This window comes from Lissotriton vulgaris, chromosome 1_1 (genome assembly GCF_964263255.1).
Source record: "Lissotriton vulgaris chromosome 1_1, aLisVul1.2, whole genome shotgun sequence".
Lineage (NCBI taxonomy): Eukaryota > Metazoa > Chordata > Amphibia > Caudata > Salamandridae > Lissotriton > Lissotriton vulgaris.
Window position 1 is genome coordinate 1,301,549,139 of NC_141685.1, and position 20,883 is coordinate 1,301,570,021.

General features: G+C 44.1%; 1 protein-coding gene across 1 annotated transcript in view; it reads left to right on the top strand.

Moving 5' to 3' along the window:
- The window catches only part of LOC147749041 (nuclear receptor subfamily 1 group D member 2-like), a 68,905-nt gene extending 48,227 nt beyond the window's left edge, over positions 1-20,678 (top strand). The window contains exons 5-8 of the mRNA XM_086965461.1: positions 13,015-13,520; positions 14,218-14,403; positions 19,166-19,376; positions 20,080-20,678. Coding sequence (XP_086821587.1) covers positions 13,015-13,520; positions 14,218-14,403; positions 19,166-19,376; positions 20,080-20,276 — 1,100 coding nt within the window. The 3' untranslated portion in view covers positions 20,277-20,678. The remainder of the gene's footprint in view (positions 1-13,014; positions 13,521-14,217; positions 14,404-19,165; positions 19,377-20,079) is intronic.
- Positions 20,679-20,883: the final 205 nt, after the last annotated feature.

The following is a 20,883-nucleotide window of genomic DNA, read 5'->3' on the forward strand; positions in this document are numbered from 1 at the left end:
GTGGGGCCCTCCTGGAGGGCGGAAGAGCAGTGGGGATGAGCATATTTCATCGCTAACCATAGGAAACCCATGACATATTGCCTAATAAATGTGGGGAGGTCGTTAAGACCCTAAGAAAGACTGCTGGCAAATACCCCGGTGCTCACTGGTACCCTCAAGGTTCTCCTTATCAGATACAATTGCCTTAAAAATCTCACCTTTATAACATTTTTCTCAAACTCATTTAATCAGGGCGTTAAGTGGGATGAGAACTGGGTGAGGTCTCTTAAAGGGACGTGGCCAATGTACTTAAGGGTTACGCTTAAAACACATAAGCTAAACATGTGTGCTTAGCATAGTGTGCCGGCTGACTTGTATTTTGCCGTTTCTCTCATTGCATCCGAATATATGATGCAACAAGTAACATCATACCTACAACAAGTCAGGACTATTAGCTTTGTCAATGGTTGTTAGTGGCCTAAGATAAATAAGCAGCAGCTATGGCTAATACTGAAAAAGCTTCCACGTAGAGCCCTGGTGACACCACCATCATGTTGCTGCTCTTGAGTTTCAGAAAGAGGATGGAAACCCAGAGAGAAAATGACTCTCTTTAAAGGATTTTCCTTCTCCTACAACGTTCACCTGGCATGACATCATGCCATAATCTCTCCACCAGTGAGAAGTGAGCAGTGTGAGCAGCGCACATCGATGTGCCTGCTGTCACTGCAGTCCGGCAAAAATCAGACAGCCTATGCCAGGGCACAAAACAGAGCCCGATGGAGACCCGTTTCAAGGTCTCCTTTTAAAAACTGCTGGTGCGCATCACCTGTGAGACCCGGCCCACTTAAAGCCCTGCATTTAATCCACACAAAGAGGGGGAGAGGTTGCATTTCTACCCCGAGCTCCCCAGTCAAAATATAATTCACACAACAGAGAGGTAGGAATATGTACTATGGGTTTGTAGGGGCATGTGCTCTGTGAAAAAAGACTGCCCTCACTCACAAATTGTGACATGCTTCATCATCAGCAGGGCCCCGTTAAAGATAAACCATCCATAGATTACAGAGTTTAGAGCTTCACCTTTGAATGAGGAGCCTCAGAAACATTCTTAGACTTGCTGGCGACCGGTCTTTTTCTGTATTTTAACTGGTCCGAGTCCATTCTCTCCTACTAGACCGAGGAGCCATGTGAAATCGTATACTGAAAAGCAAAGTGGACAAAAACATCTACTTAAAACCATCCAGTACCAAATTCTTGGCTGTACATAATTTTTCTATGGCATTTGCAGGTATGCACCAGATGGAGGGTTTTGGTGCATAGTGACATTTTTAAAGAGAGACATCTTCGTGTGGTCCACATTTTGTCATGCTTTCGTTTTTAACTGTTTTGCATTCTGTTTTTTTCACTCAACGTTTTCACATTCTACAGAAGCTTTGACACTTCAAAGAATGGTTGACCTCAGTTTCTGCGATCTGACGCATTTATTTCCAGTGTGTTAAGTATAGACGTATTTAGATTTCTGGAAAAGGATTTCCTCCCTGAAAACGTGCACTGAAACTTTGGCCAGCACCACACTGCGGTTGCGTTGACTGTGGGTGGCTTAACTAATCGGTTGTTAGTCATAACCGTCTTTTTAAAACTTTATTTTCAGTTATGGGCAAACACTGTAGAAATACATTCAGATAATATCACCAGGGATCAATAGCTCATACATATTGTACATCACAGGTTGAGTTTCAATATTTAATGCTGCATGCAAAGTGAGCCTCAACAATAAATGATCTTATAATCTTCACAATACATCCCCCCTCGTGTGACAGTCCGCTTCAACCCATATCAATTTGTGATTCTCTTGGAGATTAGCCCGTCTTGTTCATTATTCTCTCAACATGTGTAGTAGACCCATATGTCTCTTGGTCTAGATGTACTCGAAGAAATGTAGCATATATCTCTAAATGTGTGTTACATTGTATTACATCTTGTAGGTAGTCATCAGACCTAAGGGCGGGGGCGCCTTTAACCCAAGCCAGGGCCCCTATGCGCTTCCACAACATGAATGCCATTGCGGTATATTTCCTGCTCCCCTTCTTGAGGATATTCATCAACAGCGTAGTACCATTTAAAAGTAAGCACTGGCTAAGCCAATAGGTCTTGGCAATGCAGGAGTTATTGCTGTTGTCAATGTCTTTTAGCCATGTATACACACATTTTCATATCAAATGAACACTTTTCAATTTTGGTATACATATAGTAATTCAACCAAACAAAAGCTTCTATTTTAGTAGGCTGGACTGCATACCCGAATGACCTAACTATAGGACCTAAACGAAAGGTCCTAACTATAATGTCACTTTACCCTTTGTTTTTTTTGTCAGTGAACATAATATATATATATAAATATAATATTAGGATGTTTTTGGGAAGCATGCGGCTGGCAAGACAGCTAAAGTGACTGGTAATACCTAAAAAGAACATACAATGTATCCTACAAAAGAGCCAGAATTAAGAAACTGTTAAAATAAAGTGTAAAGAATTGTATATGGTTTAAGTGCAGGTGTTCCATAATCCGCTGCCCCCTGTGAGGCAGTGCCCCCCCTGTTTTGCGCATGCGTACGCATGCGCATATTACGGCCGATGACGTAGTACCACGCCCACCATCATTCCATGACATCATCATTGCGCATGCTCTATTCGAACATGGCTCGCGTCTCGGGCAGAAAGCGCCCGCGGGGTCCTTGTGCCGACCTCTATACACAGCCCGTCTCCGTTCCCCCCACCTGCAGGCCGGTATTGCCCCGCATTAAAGCTGCTACATATTTATTTAAAATGTATGTGTTAAACACATTCCATTTCTGACAGCTCTCAGCGTATCCCCAGTAAGTGTCCTCAACTCTTTAGCCTTTCCTTGCTATGTCCTCTGATCTGATCGGCCTCACTCGGACTTCTTCTCAGACCCCTCTCCCTTTCCTGCTGTAATCAAATCTCCATCAGATAGATGGTGATTAAATTGGCATTAATAAAAATGATTTTTGAAGTGTTCCAGCCTTGTACACCGCCTCGGGCTGCTGGCGGCTCGAGGCTGTGAACAATGTTGGCACAAGGACCCCGCGGCCGCTGTCTGCCCTTCTCCGCCCGTGACGTAGGGTGTGCAGCCACTCACGGGGATACAATGGTTCTCAGAACACAGGCACTTACAATAAAGCGCTTCACTTCCTTAGCTCCCAGAGGAATTAAAGTCGAAACAATGTGTTTTTAATATGAGTCCTATCATATTTATGTTTGTTTCAATGTATTGAATATATTTATGAGCAAATGAATTCCAGCAGAAACCCATTACATAGTAACAAGGGGGTGCGTGAAATAGAAAGGAGGAGAATAGATGCGTTGATCAGCAGTAAAGGTCATTGATGATAAATGGGGCCAGGTAATAACAGTATATGAACATTATGTATGTGGTGCACGTTCAAGATATTTTTTCCTTACACAAGCTTACAATTTAAGAGAGCCAGTGATTAAATAATTTGCCCAGAATCACACGTTTGGTCATCTGACAAAGCTGGGGATGCAGCCTAGATCCCTAGAATTCTAAGTGAGCAGCTCAACTACGAGATATAAGTGGCTATATCTGACACCTTGGACAGGTGACCATTTTATGATGTCCTGCAGCGAATTAAGCAACTTTCTGCAGCCTTATATAATCAAGTTTTAATTTTCTATGCTTGCTAGAAAGTCCCTGCAAATCATATGTCAATACCTGCTGCCTTAACCACCTTCAAAAACAAGAAGTAGCAGAAATTGACAAAAAATGCAACATATTGATTTTCATGGCCATACACCTACTTTTTATCCAGCACAACATGATTTGGCTAAACTCCATTTGATTAACAGAATATTCTGAAAAACACATTGATATTCTTGCATTATAAACCCTAAAAGGCACGTATCCCTCAGTAATTTGAATAGCAGCAATTGTGCCACCAACGCAACAAGCAGAAAGGCAGCAAGAGATGATATGAACTTGGACTGACTATGAAAATGTTCTGCACATCGACTTGCTATTGCAGGCTGTCCTTCAACTGAGTTGAGTGTATAATACACATCCTCAGTTGTTCAAGGGTCTGTGTCATGTTATAAGCACAAAGGAACACTTGCCATAGTACACATACTAGATGCATTTTTCTCTACATCTGCACTGTAAGCATGCCAGGCACTGTAGAGCATTGTAAACAAACCTAGCCATGTACAATTATCAGAGACGTACATGGGACATCGCATGGACCATGTACACCTTGTGCTGCAGGAGGAACATGAGAAGCACCTGGCACTGAGTAAGCATAACAGAATCATCCAGCACTGCACGAGCAGCAGAAAAGCACCTTAAACCGCATGAGTACAAGTCGGATATACCTGCAAATGTCCAATGTGCAGCAAATACACAACTCGTGTAACCAGTACTACAAATGCACAACTTATACACCGTGTGCAGCTAAAACACAACTCGTGGGCAAAGTCGGATATTGAAAGCACTACACTCGCAGTAATCATGCACTTACCATTGCAAAGATCTGAAGCAGTGTACCAGTACTGATCGACACCCCTCACGTAATGTTTGGTTTACATAGCTGGGAACTGCACAGAGCGTGAACATGGGCTACTAATGCTCCCTTTGCAACACACACAAGGCACTGCACACACAACGCATACCCCTGCAGCTCCACTAGCACCATGATGCACCACGACTGCACATTCTTCACCCAGACACCAGATGACTCAGTACATGCTCCACTCATACACCTGGAGCACTGAAACATTCAGTCCAGCTCATTTTTATGTGGCTGCCAATATAATTCACCTGGAGTTGCTTATGTGTACATAGGAAGTAGTTCTGCAAGAGGCACTGCATCAATATCGCTCACACCATTGCTGCGGACACCAGTCGTGTCCTTATATTTCGGACACCAGTCGTGTCTCTATATTTTGGACATCAGTCGTGTCCCTATATTTAGGACGTGTACCATTCATGCCCCCTGTGTTGCACATGCACAAACTGTGCACATGCATCATTCATGCACACCTTATGCTACAAGCTCATGCATATCTAAATGCGGAATATGCGTCACAAGTACCCTGTGCTACACGTGCAGCATACAGCACATTTATCAAGCACAACCAGTGGTTGAGCTGTGCATAAAGCACCTAAACATTCAATTGGACACACATATTCATATTACACAAGCACACATTGTGCACCCGGTGCCTGATAACACTTTCCTGGGCTTACTTGTCCAACATGTGTGTTTGGGGGGGTGTTGGTGTTTGGAGCCCTGGGATGGAAGCTCAAAACAAGTTTAAATCCTTGTGAAAAATGAAACAAAACAAGCACTATTCCACACAGCGACAACGAGAGTTACACCAAAATACCCTCACACATCGATTATGATGCGCAACACAATGACTACACAAGTTACACAAAAATACACAGACCTTTATTATGCAATTATTTTGCGCGACCTAGAAAATTGAAATGTTCGTCTTTGGAGCAGCAGCGTTTATGACCCGGTCGGAGTGAGTGAAAAAACGAGCACTCGTGTAAAACGCTCTTTAACAAAGAAAAAAGTAGTCCCAAAAACATTTCCTAAAATGGCCGCTGTTTATGGATAGTAGTAATTGGATCATGCTCTCGGGGAGGGCTAAAGCCCGAAAGAGGCATGACACATGCATGCCATGGACAAATGGGAAGGAAGAATAACAGAGACCTATGGACGGGCTTAAGCCCACAAAGTAGATACAACATATCTCTTTTCGAGACAGCGCATGCTCTGGCTAGAGCTGAGACCTAATGAGGTTTCTGGGTTACATCAGTGTCAAACCTGGATTGCTAATGGAACAAGCCTGGGCGAAGTCAATAGCATTAGAGTTCTGACAAAAGCAGCAATAATACTAGCTGCATTGCAAACCGATTAAAAAGGGCTTGCTAGGTGTATACAATGTATGAATGAATTAAATAATTACATTTATGATTAGAGTGTACTTTTAAGATGTAATGCAGTCCCTCATACATTCCAGTAGAGACGGAATCACATACCCAAACAGGCAAAAGAAAGAAGGTGGGAAAAATATTCCTGTGGGCTGCTCTAAAATGTGATTGACAATGTTTCAAGCCAGTGGTGAGTGTTCTTGAGTCAAAGATACCAATGGCTGAAGGAGGCTAAACCAAAGCGCCTTAGAGTTTGTATAGAATACAATATGTTCACCATTTATGGCGCAATACACATTACATGATAAAGTTAACAAGCATTTGCAATGCATTAGGTCTCGCATTAGTGAAAGTTTGAGCTAATGGCGGTGCTAATAATAATGTAACACCAATAGTTCAAAATTTCAGTGATTCCAAATCTATTGCATTAAAAACCAACTGCGGCACTCGCACTTTAGCTTCAAACATCTTAAGCTAAAGCGCGGGTGCTTAAATTGCTTTAAAAGTAAACAAATAGAAAACATTATTTTTTTCTATTTCTTTACTTTTGAAGCAATTGCTGCACTGGCACTTTAGCTTGAGATATTTAAAGCTAAAGCACCGGTGCCGTGATTGTAACAAAAATAAACAGATATTAAAAAAATGGCGGCCACACACTTTAGATGCAACATGCTGGTAGAGAAAAGAAAACTCTATGATGCGGCAAGAATTGCCTGTGTCAGGGCGTTTTTTGAATGCCAGTAGGGGGCCAACATGGGCAACAGAAGGAGGGTAATTGGGTGGGAAGGGGCAAGACAAGAGTCATAAACAACAACCTCACCACGTTTCAAGTTATAGGAAAGCCTGTCGGAGTCCCAATGCCTGTAGGAAACACCCGCCTGCGCACTGAATTAAGTTATAGGACCTACTGGCGGGACCAGCTGCTTAGCAGCTGAAGGTGATGAAAGTGCAGTGAGTGGACTATGAGACAGAATGCTGCACGTGCTCTGGTGAATCCGGAGTCCAGGTCACGCACTGTGCTCTAAAGGTGACAGGCGTATGCCTAGGGACTCCGGAGAGCAGAAATGACATGATAAAAGTGGGCCTGACATGTTATCAAGATGTCGGGCAAGGGAGAGGATCTCGTGTTACGACCAGAGCTACCAGGTTATTCTGGCCAAATCCCTAAATCTCTCCGTACCTTAAGGAAATATGAGTGACCTTGTGTGATGTAAATAACTAGCGCTTATTATTCGGGTGAAGTATAAGTTATATAAAATGCAACAAAACAATGTCTTGAAAAATAAAAGTGCGAGGGAAGCTGCACTGCGGACTAAGCGCTATGGCTGCAAAGATACGCAGAGTCTCAGTAATCACGGCTGAGCAATCTATTTGGCTGCAATGTGCTCCCGGTGAAAAAAAATAATTTGTACATGATCCTCAGCACTATTACGCTCACCCACCTTACTGCCAGTACACCACTGCTCCTGCCTCCTTTCTGTAAACCTGGGGAGATTTAGGATTCTCAAGGACAAGATCGCTAGTGTAAAACAAACAAGCCTGTGAGTTGTGCGCGCGCCACACCAAACCAAACCATGTGGTTTCAATTATCGTGCCCGTGTCTGGGCATGATAATTGAAACCACATGGCGGTGGTGCGGGTAACTGACACCAATAGGCCATGGGCGGAGTAATTTTTTTTTTTAAGGGGGTGCTTATAAAGCGCACTGTCACCGTGAGTTTCCTGGCGCTGATAGGATGCTGAAAGGAACAGAGGGACTTTAGCTAGATTGTGGAAAAAGCCAGGTTTTTAGTGATTTACGGAATTGGATGAGAGTGTTAGAAATCCTAACTGGGAGAGGAAGGGAGTTCCAAAATTTGGGGCCAAGGTAGGCGAATCTCCGACCACCAGATCTGCAGAGTTTAATGGAGGGGACAACCAAGAGGTGTAAGTGTGATGATCTGAGGTTACGTGAAGGACAGTAGTGCCGAATGAGGGATTTCAGGAAAGCGGGGCAAGAGCCAGAGAGAGACTTAAAAATAAGGCAGCCAAGCTTGAAGGCTGCCCTTAGGCTAACAGGGAGCCAGTGCAATTTGATGAGAAGGGGTTTGGCAGACTGCCATTTTGGTATCCCGAGGGCCAGTCTCGCCGCCTGGTTTTGAATGATTTGCAGCCTATAGATGGAACATTTAGGCAAACCATGATAGATGGAATTCGAAAAATCCAGGCGGGAGAGGACGAGGGCCATGATAACTTGCAACAGAGCATCGGGGGTGAGGAGGTAAGCCACCTTCCTAATCCTGCGCAGCTGGAACATGCAGGAGGAGACCACCGTCCCCACCTGAGGCCCGAGAGATAGCCCAGCGTCAATGGTGACCCCGAGGCTTTTCACCGAGGCCACCGGGATAGGAGGGGGGCCAAGTTCTGCCGGCCAGAAATGTGGACCCCAGTGGGCAGCGCTCCTACCAGGAAGGAGGAGCTCCGTCTTTCCTGGGTTCAGTTTAAGCTGGTTCTGACACATCCACTGAAGGATATGGGACATGACTGCCTGGAAATTGGGAATAGCAGAGGGAGAGTTTAAAGAAAAGATGAGTTGCAGGTCGTCCGCGTAATTAAAGACAGTGATGTCCCACTGCCTCAGGGAAAAGAGAAGAGGACGAAGATAGAGATTAAAGAGAAGGGGGGATAAAGAGGAGCCCTGGGGGACCCCACAAGGCAGGTGCTCCCTAGGAGCCCTGAATGTGCCTAGGCTGAGGGTCTGAGATCTCCCAGTGAGGAAGGATTTGACCCATGCCAGCGCCAGGCCCTGGATGCCGGCCTGTTCGACAATGCGCCCACCTTTGGCCAATTGCGTGCTGTCTTAGTTATAAAGATGCAGGCAAAGGCCAATAAAGCAGCACAAAAGGAAAAGCACACGCTTGTGCGTGTGCTTTTCCTAGGTCAGTTTTCAAACCCCCTACCAGAGGTCTCGCGCTGCACGAGAAGTGCTGCGCACTGCAACACTAGGCACGAGACCTAGAAAGGGGCCACATCACTGGAAAGTTGAAGTATGCATAGTCTTGTCCTCAAATTCCATAATCTTTATTGAATCAGTTTCCCAACCTGGGTCTGCCTGAGCCTGTGTACTAGCCTCTTCAAAGAAGGAAAAAATGTGGAATGTCATGTGATTGAAATACAAACTGCTGTACTTTGTCTTGTTTACAAAGATATTATTTACTGAGGTCATCTGGTGCTCCCATTGGTGGATGCGGAGTGCTTCCCACAAGAACCAGGAGGCAGTGTTAGGTCAAGGTTGTGTACAAGTTTCCTGTGCCAACTCACAAGGGAGCACAGACCCCCAAGCAAAACCTGTAGAGGCATCGGGAAGCATAACAATTCCATCCTTTCGTCTGTTTCATAGGAAACTACAACCAATGCAAGATTTTAAAAATCACATTTTGCAAAGTAGTCTGACCGAAAATGACTTATTCTCAAGACATTGCCATAGCTTCAAGGCTTTCCACAGCCCTTTGCAGGCTGGGAAGTTTAGGCCATATCTGAACTGGCAAATGCAAAACGAAATGCCTCGAAATAAAAGTGCTATTGGCTACAAAGCCATGTGACTGTGTCCTGTGTGACATGAGAAGGTGACCTCTGATTGCTTGATAGCTCAGAAATCCACTCCTGCAGGAGACTTTGGGGATATCATCTGTCAATATTTTCACGACAAAAGGGTGAAATTACACATCTCACCTAGTTCCCTGGTCAAAAAGGATTTAAGGTTGTAGACAGCTGGTATTGCAGGGGTAGTGGACTCTCTAAAGAGAATTCTTGTGGAAAAAAGGACCAAAACTGGTGTGTATCCGTAAGCGTGTTTGGGTCTCGCCTGAAAGTAAACATAGCCATGAAATTCATCCAAAATATACTTGGTGAATTGCTTCGATAAGCCGGGTGACTTTAATAATGACTTTCTGAAATCACAATATGTAGAAGGTGTCGTCCCAGAGATTAATGGCCTTCAGTGGCGCGGGACATACACATTCAATGCCACCAAAATGTATAACTCCATGACATTTCAAAGGTGTGTTCCCTAGAATGCGACTCACTAATAGGTTATTTATCGCCTTAGTTGCAGGTCGCCGGAAGTTGATAGAAATAGACTAAATATTTATAAAACACATTACAGCAATAATCATGAAATGTTTAAAATTTAGCCACACTGACTGAATTGAAAAACACGAAATTAGAGTTTTTCTAGGAATTGAATGAGTTGTGCCTAGAAGTTAACAATTCATCGCTCTGTGTCGCCCTGAAATCCATCTTATTCACTTTAGCTATCCGCAAAGAAAGTCACATTTGTGTAGAAATATTAAACCACACAAATATACTTACATTCTGCATGCGTCAACTTTAAGGCCTCATTGCGTAAACGAAAACAGTAAATATCTTTGAGTTGAAGTTGCAGCCCTGGTATCTAGAACTGACCATGTGCGGTGTCTCATTCCTCTTTCTCCTTCTTACAAATACACTCTCCTTGGGAAGATGGAAGGTGTTCTTCTTATCCAAGATCATTCTGTAACCCTCTGCATAAGCATCCTGTCATGGCACAAGCAACTTTCTTTGCAGAAATGTAAAAAGACCCAGACGATTCAGGGGCCTAGGAGTGAGCCTAGATGAATGCCACAAGGAGTGCACAATTTACTGTTTTCTGAGGTAGACGCTTGTCTGTGTATTAAATGACACACATTGTAGTTTTCAGAGGAAGCCTGAATAAAAGATAGCCTTTACACTAAAGGATTTAGTTTCTACACACTGTGCCGGACCATTCCATGTGTTGTTAGCACTGTTGTACTCATTCTTGTGAACTGAAAGCTTTAATTCAGCGAGGGGGTAAAACAGTTTTACATTGCTTTCAAGTAGTACACAGTGGCATTGATTTAAAAACAAAAAGTTAGTGTTAGAAAATACAACAATCTGAAGCACTCCCGTTTTGAATTGTGCATTGATTGTGGTTGATTAAAATAGGCACGCATATCTAAAAACCTTTCAGCATTCCAATGCTTTGCTGATTGATATGCAATTCATACAGTTAGTTGCTTTATGGTGCGTTGCAGTGCTTTGGCATTTACTTGGACTGTCAGCACTTTTGAGTGGAACCTGTCTGTGTCTGCGAGTTTGCCTAAAGCAAGGGACATTGTGGAAATGGGGTGTCAGGGACTTCCCTTTTGCTGGTAGGAGTGAGTGTGGTTTTGAATGGGTATAAGGTTTTCCCTGTGGATGAGTTCGTCCATGGCTTGAGGAGAAAGGTGGTTTAATGTGAGTCTTACTATTCCCATCCACTCCTGCAGTAGTGACCCGTAGTGATATTTTGGGCGCTGCAGGTGTATTTGTTGTAGCTGTGGGGCTGCGAGTCGGTCGGTGTATGATTCAGAATGCCTGTAGGTTCTGCATCCATTGAATTGCTCCTTTGGGCATTGGGGGTGCGGGGAGGGGGGGGGGTCAAAAGCGTTTAGTACACAGAGAAAAAATGTATCATTATAATAATGTATTGTTTAGGTTACAACACTAGGGCTACTGAGTTCTCTAAAGTGTACGTTGATTGTTCCTTCCAAGTAATGGGTAAAATGCAGCGAGTTGCCTTATTGTCTGACATACTTGAAATTTTGTCACACATTTGAAAGGAAGACTTTTTAAAATAATGGCAACGGGTAATTAATACGTTAGAGGGTCTGCATACATGTGGCGAATGAGAATACAAGGCAGCACTCTGCTGCTATTCCAGATCTCATCTTTTTATTGTGCTCGTCCCTGTCTGCCCGTGCAAGGCCGAGCCTTGCCTCGGATTACCAGACTCTGCCCACCAGCCACAGAGTGTGTGGCAGCGTTTAGGGTGTGTGGAACAATCCCAGCTCATGCAGTACTGTTGGATGTTTAGACATGGAGGATCAAGTTCTCCTTACAATTTTTGGGGAGCAGGGGTTCAACACCCTTGGAGCAAGATGAGCCACCTAAAATAGGCTTAAAGCCTGCTGCTGAGGGCTGTACCAGTTGTCGGCCTTGAACCCGATTTGTAGGCCTGCCCATACGCGAGGGCATATATTGAGGGAGAGAGTCTTTAACAACCTGCTTAGCCAGAGGCTGAGGGCTATAATGCTATTAGAACGTTCCACGCACTGAGGGAAGAATGTTCTAAATTAAAGAGGGAGAAACAGAAAGACAAACATTGGAATGTTGGAGCAGAAGCCTATATCAGCCATTTTCAGTCCTGAGCCACTTCACTGTCTTCAACAGAGCACCCAACATGTCAGTGTTCTAATATAGGCTCATAGCTATTCTGGCCATTAAAGACCTGCTCCAGTGTAAAAAGGCGAGGGACTTTAACAAGGGTGCGGGACTTTAATGCTGGTAGAGCCCAGCTACAGAGGGCTATAAGGCTAATAGTACAATTCGCCACTAGAGGGCATAATGTTCTAACAAATTAAACAAAGGCCTTACAGAGGCCTTTGTTCACAGCAACAGCCGTGAACCACAAACATTGGAATGTTGGAGCTCCAGGCTTCTACTGGCCATTAGAAGCCCTGAGCACTCCATTGTTTTAATTGAGGCTCCCAAGATTCCAGTGTTCTAATGTGCATTAAACCTGTTACAGGCAGACCTCTGGATGCTGCACCTTGTTCCACGAGTGTGTAGGCTTAAGGGAATGATAGAAATAAAATGTTCTACTGCACCTCTTGTCAATCCCGGATTAGAACTTTAGAATATCGGGAGCTCCTTTGAAGACAGTGAAGTGGCACAGAGCTAATAATGGTGTGTATGTGCCTTCTGCTCCAGCATTCCAATGTTTGTTATTTTGTTTCCCCTTGTTTAATTTAGAAAATTCTTCCCTCAGTGGGAGGAATGTTCTAATAGATTTGTCTCGGGCTCTCCCTCGTTATATGCCCTCACCTACGGCTTTGGCCTATTACTTGAGTTTAGGGCCTTAAACAACTAGCATAAACCTCGGCAGCAGACTTTAAGGCTAGTATGTGTGTTTCTTTGGTCTTAGCACTGTTTTTCTCCATGCAGCACCTTTAACTCATTACTTTTCTTGCTTTCTACAGCTGTGCGATTTGGGCGCATACCCAAGCGTGAAAAGCAGAGGCTCCTGGATGAGATGCAAAGTTACATGAGTAGCATCAACGAGTCACCCATGGACCTAGATCTGGGACCTGACACCCCCCCAAGTCCTGACTCCCAGGCAGAGGAAGCAATTGGAGCAGTATCTCGTGCTTACCGGGACATCTTTGTGACCAACCAGGACCACATAGGCAAATGCTGCAAGGCCGACAGATACTCCTCACCCCAGCCTGCAGATCACCAGCTTAGCAACTGGCCAGGCTTTGAGACATACAACCAGGCTTCTCTTCGTCTCTCTGGCTATGTTTGCCCGCAGGACTCGCCAGGTTTTGTAAATAATGGCCAACATGTTTTCGGCAAAGATGTCTACCAAACACACCATGGGGGCTTCCACCAAAGTTCTGGCTGCTATCCGCCATTCGAGAACAGTGTTGCAGAATCCACAAGCCAGAGGTCTTGTCCCTGGAGACCACTCACCAACAAAGGCATTGTAAGTGTGAAATAGAGGAAGTGCACTGAGACTTACTGTGTTTATCACTTAAGATGAGTAATCCTAGACCTGCTTTGTTCATCTGTGGGTGCAGGGGAAGTCCTTGGAACATGCTTTGTTCATATGTGGGTGCAATGTAAGTGCTCTGTTTTTTTTGCATTAGCCCAAAATTTTGCTAAATTTAAGATATTCCGTGTGCTCCAGGTACTGCCTTGTGGTAATCATGAAGTTTTGATGTTTTTGATTCAGAAGTTCTTATTCTTTTAAAGAGATTAGCAAACCACATTAAGATAAGGAAATATATCCCCAATACAAATCTCCAAAGGGAAGCATGTTTAATCTATGTATCGCCCAATTAAAAGCTATCCATTTTCAAAATTCAGATATTGACTGACTACCATTGACGGATTTCAAGTAAATAATTGTTTTCTGTCTCAACAATAAACAAGGTTCCATAATAAGATTCACGGAGGAAGCAGATTGTTTTGACTTCCTGCAATTTGCAGGTTCAATGAATAAACCTGAGAAACATTTTAATTGGTCTGTTTCATAGAGAAAACCACGTCCCTCTTTCGGGACTTGGACGTGCTTCTATTGGCTGAAATGTTTGCTTGCACCTCTTTTGGTGGCTGACTGCTGTGTTCATCCCTACAGGAGTTGATATGGGTCTTGACGCTTCTCTGTGTTTGTTTCCTAGGCCTGCCCGCTGAACTCCAGCCCCTACTGCAGCAGCTCGAAGACCAGCCAGCAGATCTGGGAGGAGTTTTCACAGTGCTTCACGCCCGCCGTCAAGGAGGTGGTGGAGTTTGCCAAGAGTATCCCGGGCTTCCAGACGCTGTGCCAGCAGGACCAGGTCATGCTGCTGAAAGCAGGCACATTCCAGGTCAGTTGCAAAAAACACAGTTGATGGACAGAATGCAGAACAATGTCTTACATTCACCCCAGTACACCACACCACCCTAGGTCAGACAATGGCTGTATGCAAATCAGCCTTGACCCTGTGCTTCATGGGAACAGTCCAGCCCGAACTACCAAGCCATGTCTTTCCTAGACCGGAATCAAGCATGGAAGGACCGGTTTCTGGCTATCAGCCTTCTTCAGCCTGGATAGCTTGACTCCAGTGATGTGGAGAGCCTGGGTCAGCGCCGAAATGGACGTATTCATGTAGATGTCTCTCCTCTGAGTGCTCCCCTGTGTGTGTGTGTGCTTCAGTGTATCCTATGTGGCTGTTACCAGACTGCAGACGCAGAGACTGGCATGGAACCTTGCTTGTTGGAGAAATGGTTTGAAAGCAGTGCAGCATGGATCAATCCCATGCTCTAATCCACTGCGCCGTATAGGCAGCCACAAGGAGACCCAGGACATTTGAAATGAAAAACGCGCGCCTTTAAAAGCTCAGCGAAGATTAAAAAAAGCAAGCATTTGCAATGCAACAGGTCTCGCTTTTGCGCGAGTTTAAGCTATTGGCATTGTAAATGACAATACAATGCCTTTTATTTATGTTTTAAAAACCAAAATATAAATAAAAGGCATTGTCATTTACAATGTCAATAGCTCAAACTCGCGTAAATGAGAGACCGATTGCATTGCAAATGCTTTTTGTTGTTGTTGCTTTGTCTCCGAGAAAGTTGATCAATCATTTCCTTTGATCGTGATGCTGCTAATCAGAAGACAGTCTTCTCTTGTAGGACATTATAAAACCTTTAAGCTCTTTTTGTCTAAAACGGACGATCGGGTTGTATTTTGCAAAATTAAAAAAATTGCATGAGAGGTTTTAGTCCTCGGAATGGCAGTACTTCAAAATGTTCAATTAATAACAGACAAGAGGGAAGCAAAAATAAATAAACTTCCTAGATCGGTTCCATTGTACGTATCCAGCACGATAGACGTCCGGATCACATTTGGGTAATGTAGTTGCATATTACGTATGTCATTACTGGTTTAATGTACATTACTAGTTAATATCACAAGGCCCGCCTCCGTAATATTTCACATTCCTCTTTCAGTAAGTCCTGAAAAGTATAGAGCGCATCTTACTTTTTATTTCCACTTTATGGACATACTCATTTCCTATCTTGGATTAATAACGGGAATAAAGACCTTCCCCTACGTACTGTGCACCTAAACAAGCTGTCTGCGCCAGGAAGCTTTTTTAAACCAATAGCTATTTTTTTTTGCACTTAAAGATAGATGACTAAAACATTTGGGCCACTGCTTCGAGTACAACTTTTTTTATTTCAGGTAGATCGCTCGCGTTCCTTCTATTTCAAAATCTATAAGTCAACTATTATTTTTTACTTTCATAACGGGACATCCTGAGTAACATTTATTTTTTTACGTTAAAGACGTATAGGGACAATTATAAGTGAGCATGCATACCTGCCAGCCAGTGACTAACAGGGAACAAGTGCAACCCGGCACTTTGAGCTATGGGTTGCATACAGACATATCCCCTGAGAGGGGCTTTTGCGTCATAGTGCCTCTGCCCGTTTCGCATAAAATCTTGTGACCTTCTGCAAGACATGACCTGCGCCTTACCTTCACAGCGCCTCTGTTATGTTTACCACCTCCACTACCTTCCATCCCGGCCCCACAGCCGCCACCAGCCCTGTGGCTGACAGTCGCTGCAGCCATGCTGACATGGCAACGATACCATCTGCAATAGCCCCAAAATGGGGCTGTGCAAGGACATACGTCAATCAGACTAAAATAAAAAGCACGCCGATAGCCTTGGCGTGGTCTCTGGAGCAGCATAAACAGCCACCTTTTAGTAAAACCTGACTTTGTTAATGAGAATTTCAGCTTATTTTGATCAAATCGTAGATTACTCACACCCCCATGTGTTTAGTCGAGTGGTGTTTTCTACAGCCTACTCTTAAAGGGCGAGTTCGCCTGCGCAGAATTTCGAACTAAGGCACTGCACTCTCTAAATAAGTTTGTGCCTTGTACGTACAAAAAAACCGGACTGGCAAGTAGATGGGAAGAAACCAAACGGGAGCGTCATTTTACTAAATCCATGAAGAAAACAAGGATTTATCAAACACTTATAACGCAATTGCCATTGTCTCATTTCAAAATAAGCTATATACAATTGCAAATAAGACGTTTGCATTAGATGTATATTAGAGCACATTTATAATGAAACATATATTGCCTGTTTAACTACATGATTTGCAACTTAAACAAGTTTGCTGCACTTTAGAAAGCTGGGCTTTATTTAGTGTAAATAAAGAAGCTGTTGCCGCTTGTTTATATTTGCATCGTGCTTCGTGGCCGATTGGAAAAAAAAAAGTGCTTACCGACTAATTGAAGGAGACAGTATAACTCTGCAAGTAAAAGAGCCAGTCCTGATGGGCGGTCCCAAATGGAGACAGGGCGGTAACAAGGAGGGACTAAGAAGCCTCATTATCAATCAGAAGCCAGCATTTACCATGGACGATGACGCCAGCCAATGAAATATATGGGCGGGGCTTCCACACCACTTTAAAAAAAATATCGTAATACCGTATGCCTAGCAAAGCGAGCAGCGCATGTGCTGCAATGCTAGGCTGGACCTAAATAAGCATCTGGCTAGGTTTCTACTGAGTTGGCAGACAAAGCTGCTAAAGGCCTAGCAGAGTGACAAAGAAGGCTGCCGAAAGCCATCGATATAAAAGAAAGCTTGACGCTGCCCTGGCCAGAAAGCTTGTTAACTCTACACAGCAAAGAACCAGTGCCTTCTTTTGCGCCATTATTTTTTTCTTTACCCTTTTAATTCAGTATATAATGTATAGTCTTGCGAAAATTCAAAGACATTTTGTAAACAACTCTAGCTCTGGCAGTATTTAGACATCTAGCTAGGCCTACCATTAGCACGTTGAATTTTATTGACTCTCAGCAGGCCAGAGCAGGACTTTTCCAAGCTACACATCTCTGTGCTTGTGTATTCCAGTGTCACTTATATGTGTCGAAGCTCATTTGTGGGCGAGAACATGCTACTTTGTGGGAGTACGGTGAATTTAAGACTTTGTCTTGGGGCCTGTGTGGATAGTATTCAGAATTCACACATAACCACTAGAGTTCTGCTCTTATAATTTTTGTTGCTGTGCCTAAGAGGGAATTTGAGGGGATATGACGCGTAAGCATAAGTTGTTGGTACACCAGCCATGCTGTATGACAGGGGAGTCTGCTTATGTGTGGTAAAGAGCAGCCAGTAGGCATGGGGATTGTGTGCGTTGTTGGTGTCTTCCTTTGCGCGTGTGAGTGGGGGAGACCTGTGCTCTGCTCTCTGAAGTGTCTGAATGTGGGGCCGTTAAATACTGAAGAGAGGGTCACCTTTGTGCTCACCGGAGCGGGAGTCCTTGAGTGGCTAATGGTGGAGCTTGCTGTGAGGTACATTACTGAAAGTTAACCTCAGTCCAGGCCTCTGCAGTAAAGGAAGAAAAAAGCCTTCCCGTGGCACTGGCTTGTGTGATTCCATCACACAGACTTTTCTTTCCCTTCTTGGGTGAAAGGTCATGATCTTTATAAGATTTAAGAGTTGGCATTATTTTTCTCCTATCTTTGGAGAGAAGTATTTTTACCAGTTAGAAAATGAATGACCTCAGCAATCCGAGTTTTTTTTAATTAAAGTACCACTTGCTTCATTTGCCTGTTTAGTTCACTCTGCCTCTCTTTCAGTATTTTGCTTGTCAGTGTTTCTCTTCATGCCCAGGTCTATATTTCTAAAACCGCACTTTGTTGCTGACATCTATGTAAGCCTCGGTTTCTGTTAGCTGCTTTTTCTCAATGCTGCCCTAGTGATTTTGTCTGGCATCGCACCCTCAAACACAATATGTTATTGTCTCTTTAAGTCATTCTTTCTGTTTATCCATGCATCTTGCAAGCTTTCCTTCTGTGGCTTCTTCTCAAGGACTACCTGCCATCTGTCTTTCTGCATCGTTCTCTGTTCCTTCTCAACTCTCCCACCTTTTCATACCTCCTTCCTTCTCCCTATATCAGTTCTTTCTTGCTTTCTCCCCGACCCTTTTTCGCTCTGGTACCCTGTACTTTTTCCGAATTCTCCTTTTCTCTGTTTGTCTCTTACCCTCTGACGGTTATTTTCTTTCATTTTCACAGTTCCATTTTAATTTTTTCAGTGACTCTGTATCCTGTACGTTGGTAGATTTGTTCTCTATATCTGGCAATTTCTCTCTCCCTGGTTTGTCTTATATCTCTCTCTGGTTGACCAGGAGTCTGTCCTTGGAGTTGATTGTCCCATTTCTTTCTGTCTGTCTGTCTTTTCAGATTCTTCCCTATCTCTGTGTGTCTTGTGTTAATTTATATGTGGAGTGGATTGGGGTGGGTTAAAAAGCGCTGCATAAGTGAACAAATTTATTTTCTCTTATGCTTGGAGAGGGTCTGGCTGAATTGTTTGAGGGGAGTGGGCTTCACAGACTATTCTCCTTTTGGTTTTCTGGCTGTAAATGTTTTTTTCTCTCACAACTGTGTCTGTAAGTCTTTGGCGCATAGGTAAGCACTAGAGAAAACAATTGCAAAAGTTAATGAGGCTGTTTTTTGAGTGTAAAAGCAGCCTTTGTGCCCCCTATCTGCAGCACTGGTAGTATTCAATGCTTATGGGTGGGACGACTGACAACTAATGAACTGTGCACACTTTCCTTTTGCAGGTGCTGATGGTCCGCTTCTCTACGCTTTTCAATGCCAAGGACAAGGCGGTTACCTTCCTGAGCGGGCAGTCATACTCAGTGGGCAGCTTGCGCTCTGTTGGGATGGGCTCGCTACTCGATTCCATGTCCGAGTTCAGTGAAAAGATGAGTTCGCTGGGTCTGGATGCCCAAGAGATGGCACTCTTCATGGCTGTGGTCCTCGTGTCTGCAGGTGGGTTCAGAGCAAGCCTTGTGCCTGTTAGTGGAGTCCTCCCCTCCCATTCATCATATATATATTTACATACACACACATTTCCAAACCCAATGAGCTGTCCTTCGTTAATACTGATGTCCAATGTTAGTGACTGATGGCACACATTGTATGGGGAGTTCAGAGATGGTTTTAGGGCGGTGTCAACGGTGCGGCCGCACAGGGCGCTGACCTGGAGGGAGGGCAGTGACCTCAGGACGTGGTGCTGTGTTGAGCAATAACATGATTTATAAGCACCTGCTTCAGAGTTCCTTGTGCATCCAATTTTCAGGCAGCAAAAAAATATGTCAAGGTAACTTATGTGATTAATGTTCCTGCTACAGAGAGAGATCTGTGTTTTGACTCGTGGCGGATTTACTCCCATAAAGGATGAGCCAAGAAAGATTGTTGCAACGGACGCCACCAGCGCTAAAGCCGGCCCTCGCAGAGTTTAAACTTAGAACTCAAAATGCATCTAAAGAAAGCCTGGCTCTTCTCTCTTTGAAAAGTCTAGCTCTTTTCACGTAAATCTAGTTTAGCATCATTTTTCGGGTAGTTGCGCGCTGTTGCCGGGTTACAAAGTTAGTGTAGGATGCTCAATATATTTTCTCCTATTGCTGGGTTTGGACTTAGTTGTACTGAGCTTGCATTAACATATGTTCTCTCACTCATTTATTTTTTGCAGATCGCTCAGGGATCTCAGACGTGGATGCAGTGGAGACTCTGCAAGAGACCCTCATAAGGGCCTTGAGGATGCTAGTGAACAAGAAGCATCCCAATGATTCCACACTCTTCCCAAAACTCTTACTGCGGCTTCCTGACCTCCGTACCCTCAACAACCAGCACTCTGAGAAACTGTTGGCCTTCCGCATTGACCCTTGAAAGGGGGTGGGCAGCTGCCCTCTGAGGTACAGGTTGTCGCGGTGTAGGAGTGAAGTCTGGGTGCCTGAGTATGGACTTTGATACGGAGTTCCTGGCACAGCCTCCTTGAAGGAGGACGGGCTTCTAAGCACAGGAATGCACAGATTGTGTCCGCTAAGCGCCTTCCGAGAAGGACCTAGTGTGTGACAAAATCACTCATAGAAAATAGAGGCGACGGTAGGACCAGCCTGCCCAGAAACTGGAGATGGACTGATAAAGGAACTTGGAATGCAACTGGTGTGTGCAGACACATGCTTGCGTGTTCAGACGCACACCTAATGCCTGGATATGGTCTTTAGAGTTTCATTTGTATATTTGCTGACTCGAGAATCTTTGTAAATAAAATTATCTAAGTATCTCATATCCCCAGAGTGCTCTCTTTTGTCAAATTACACAAGTTTTGATGTTGCATTCACCTGTGAACTTTCTTACTATCCATACACAAATAACCATGGACACTATCCATGTTAGGGAACCAGAGGCTGTGTGGTCTCAAGGGTGAGCTGTCCTCCAATCACAACGTTTTTAACGCAACCGAGCCACCCGAGAAACTATTTAAATCAATGCC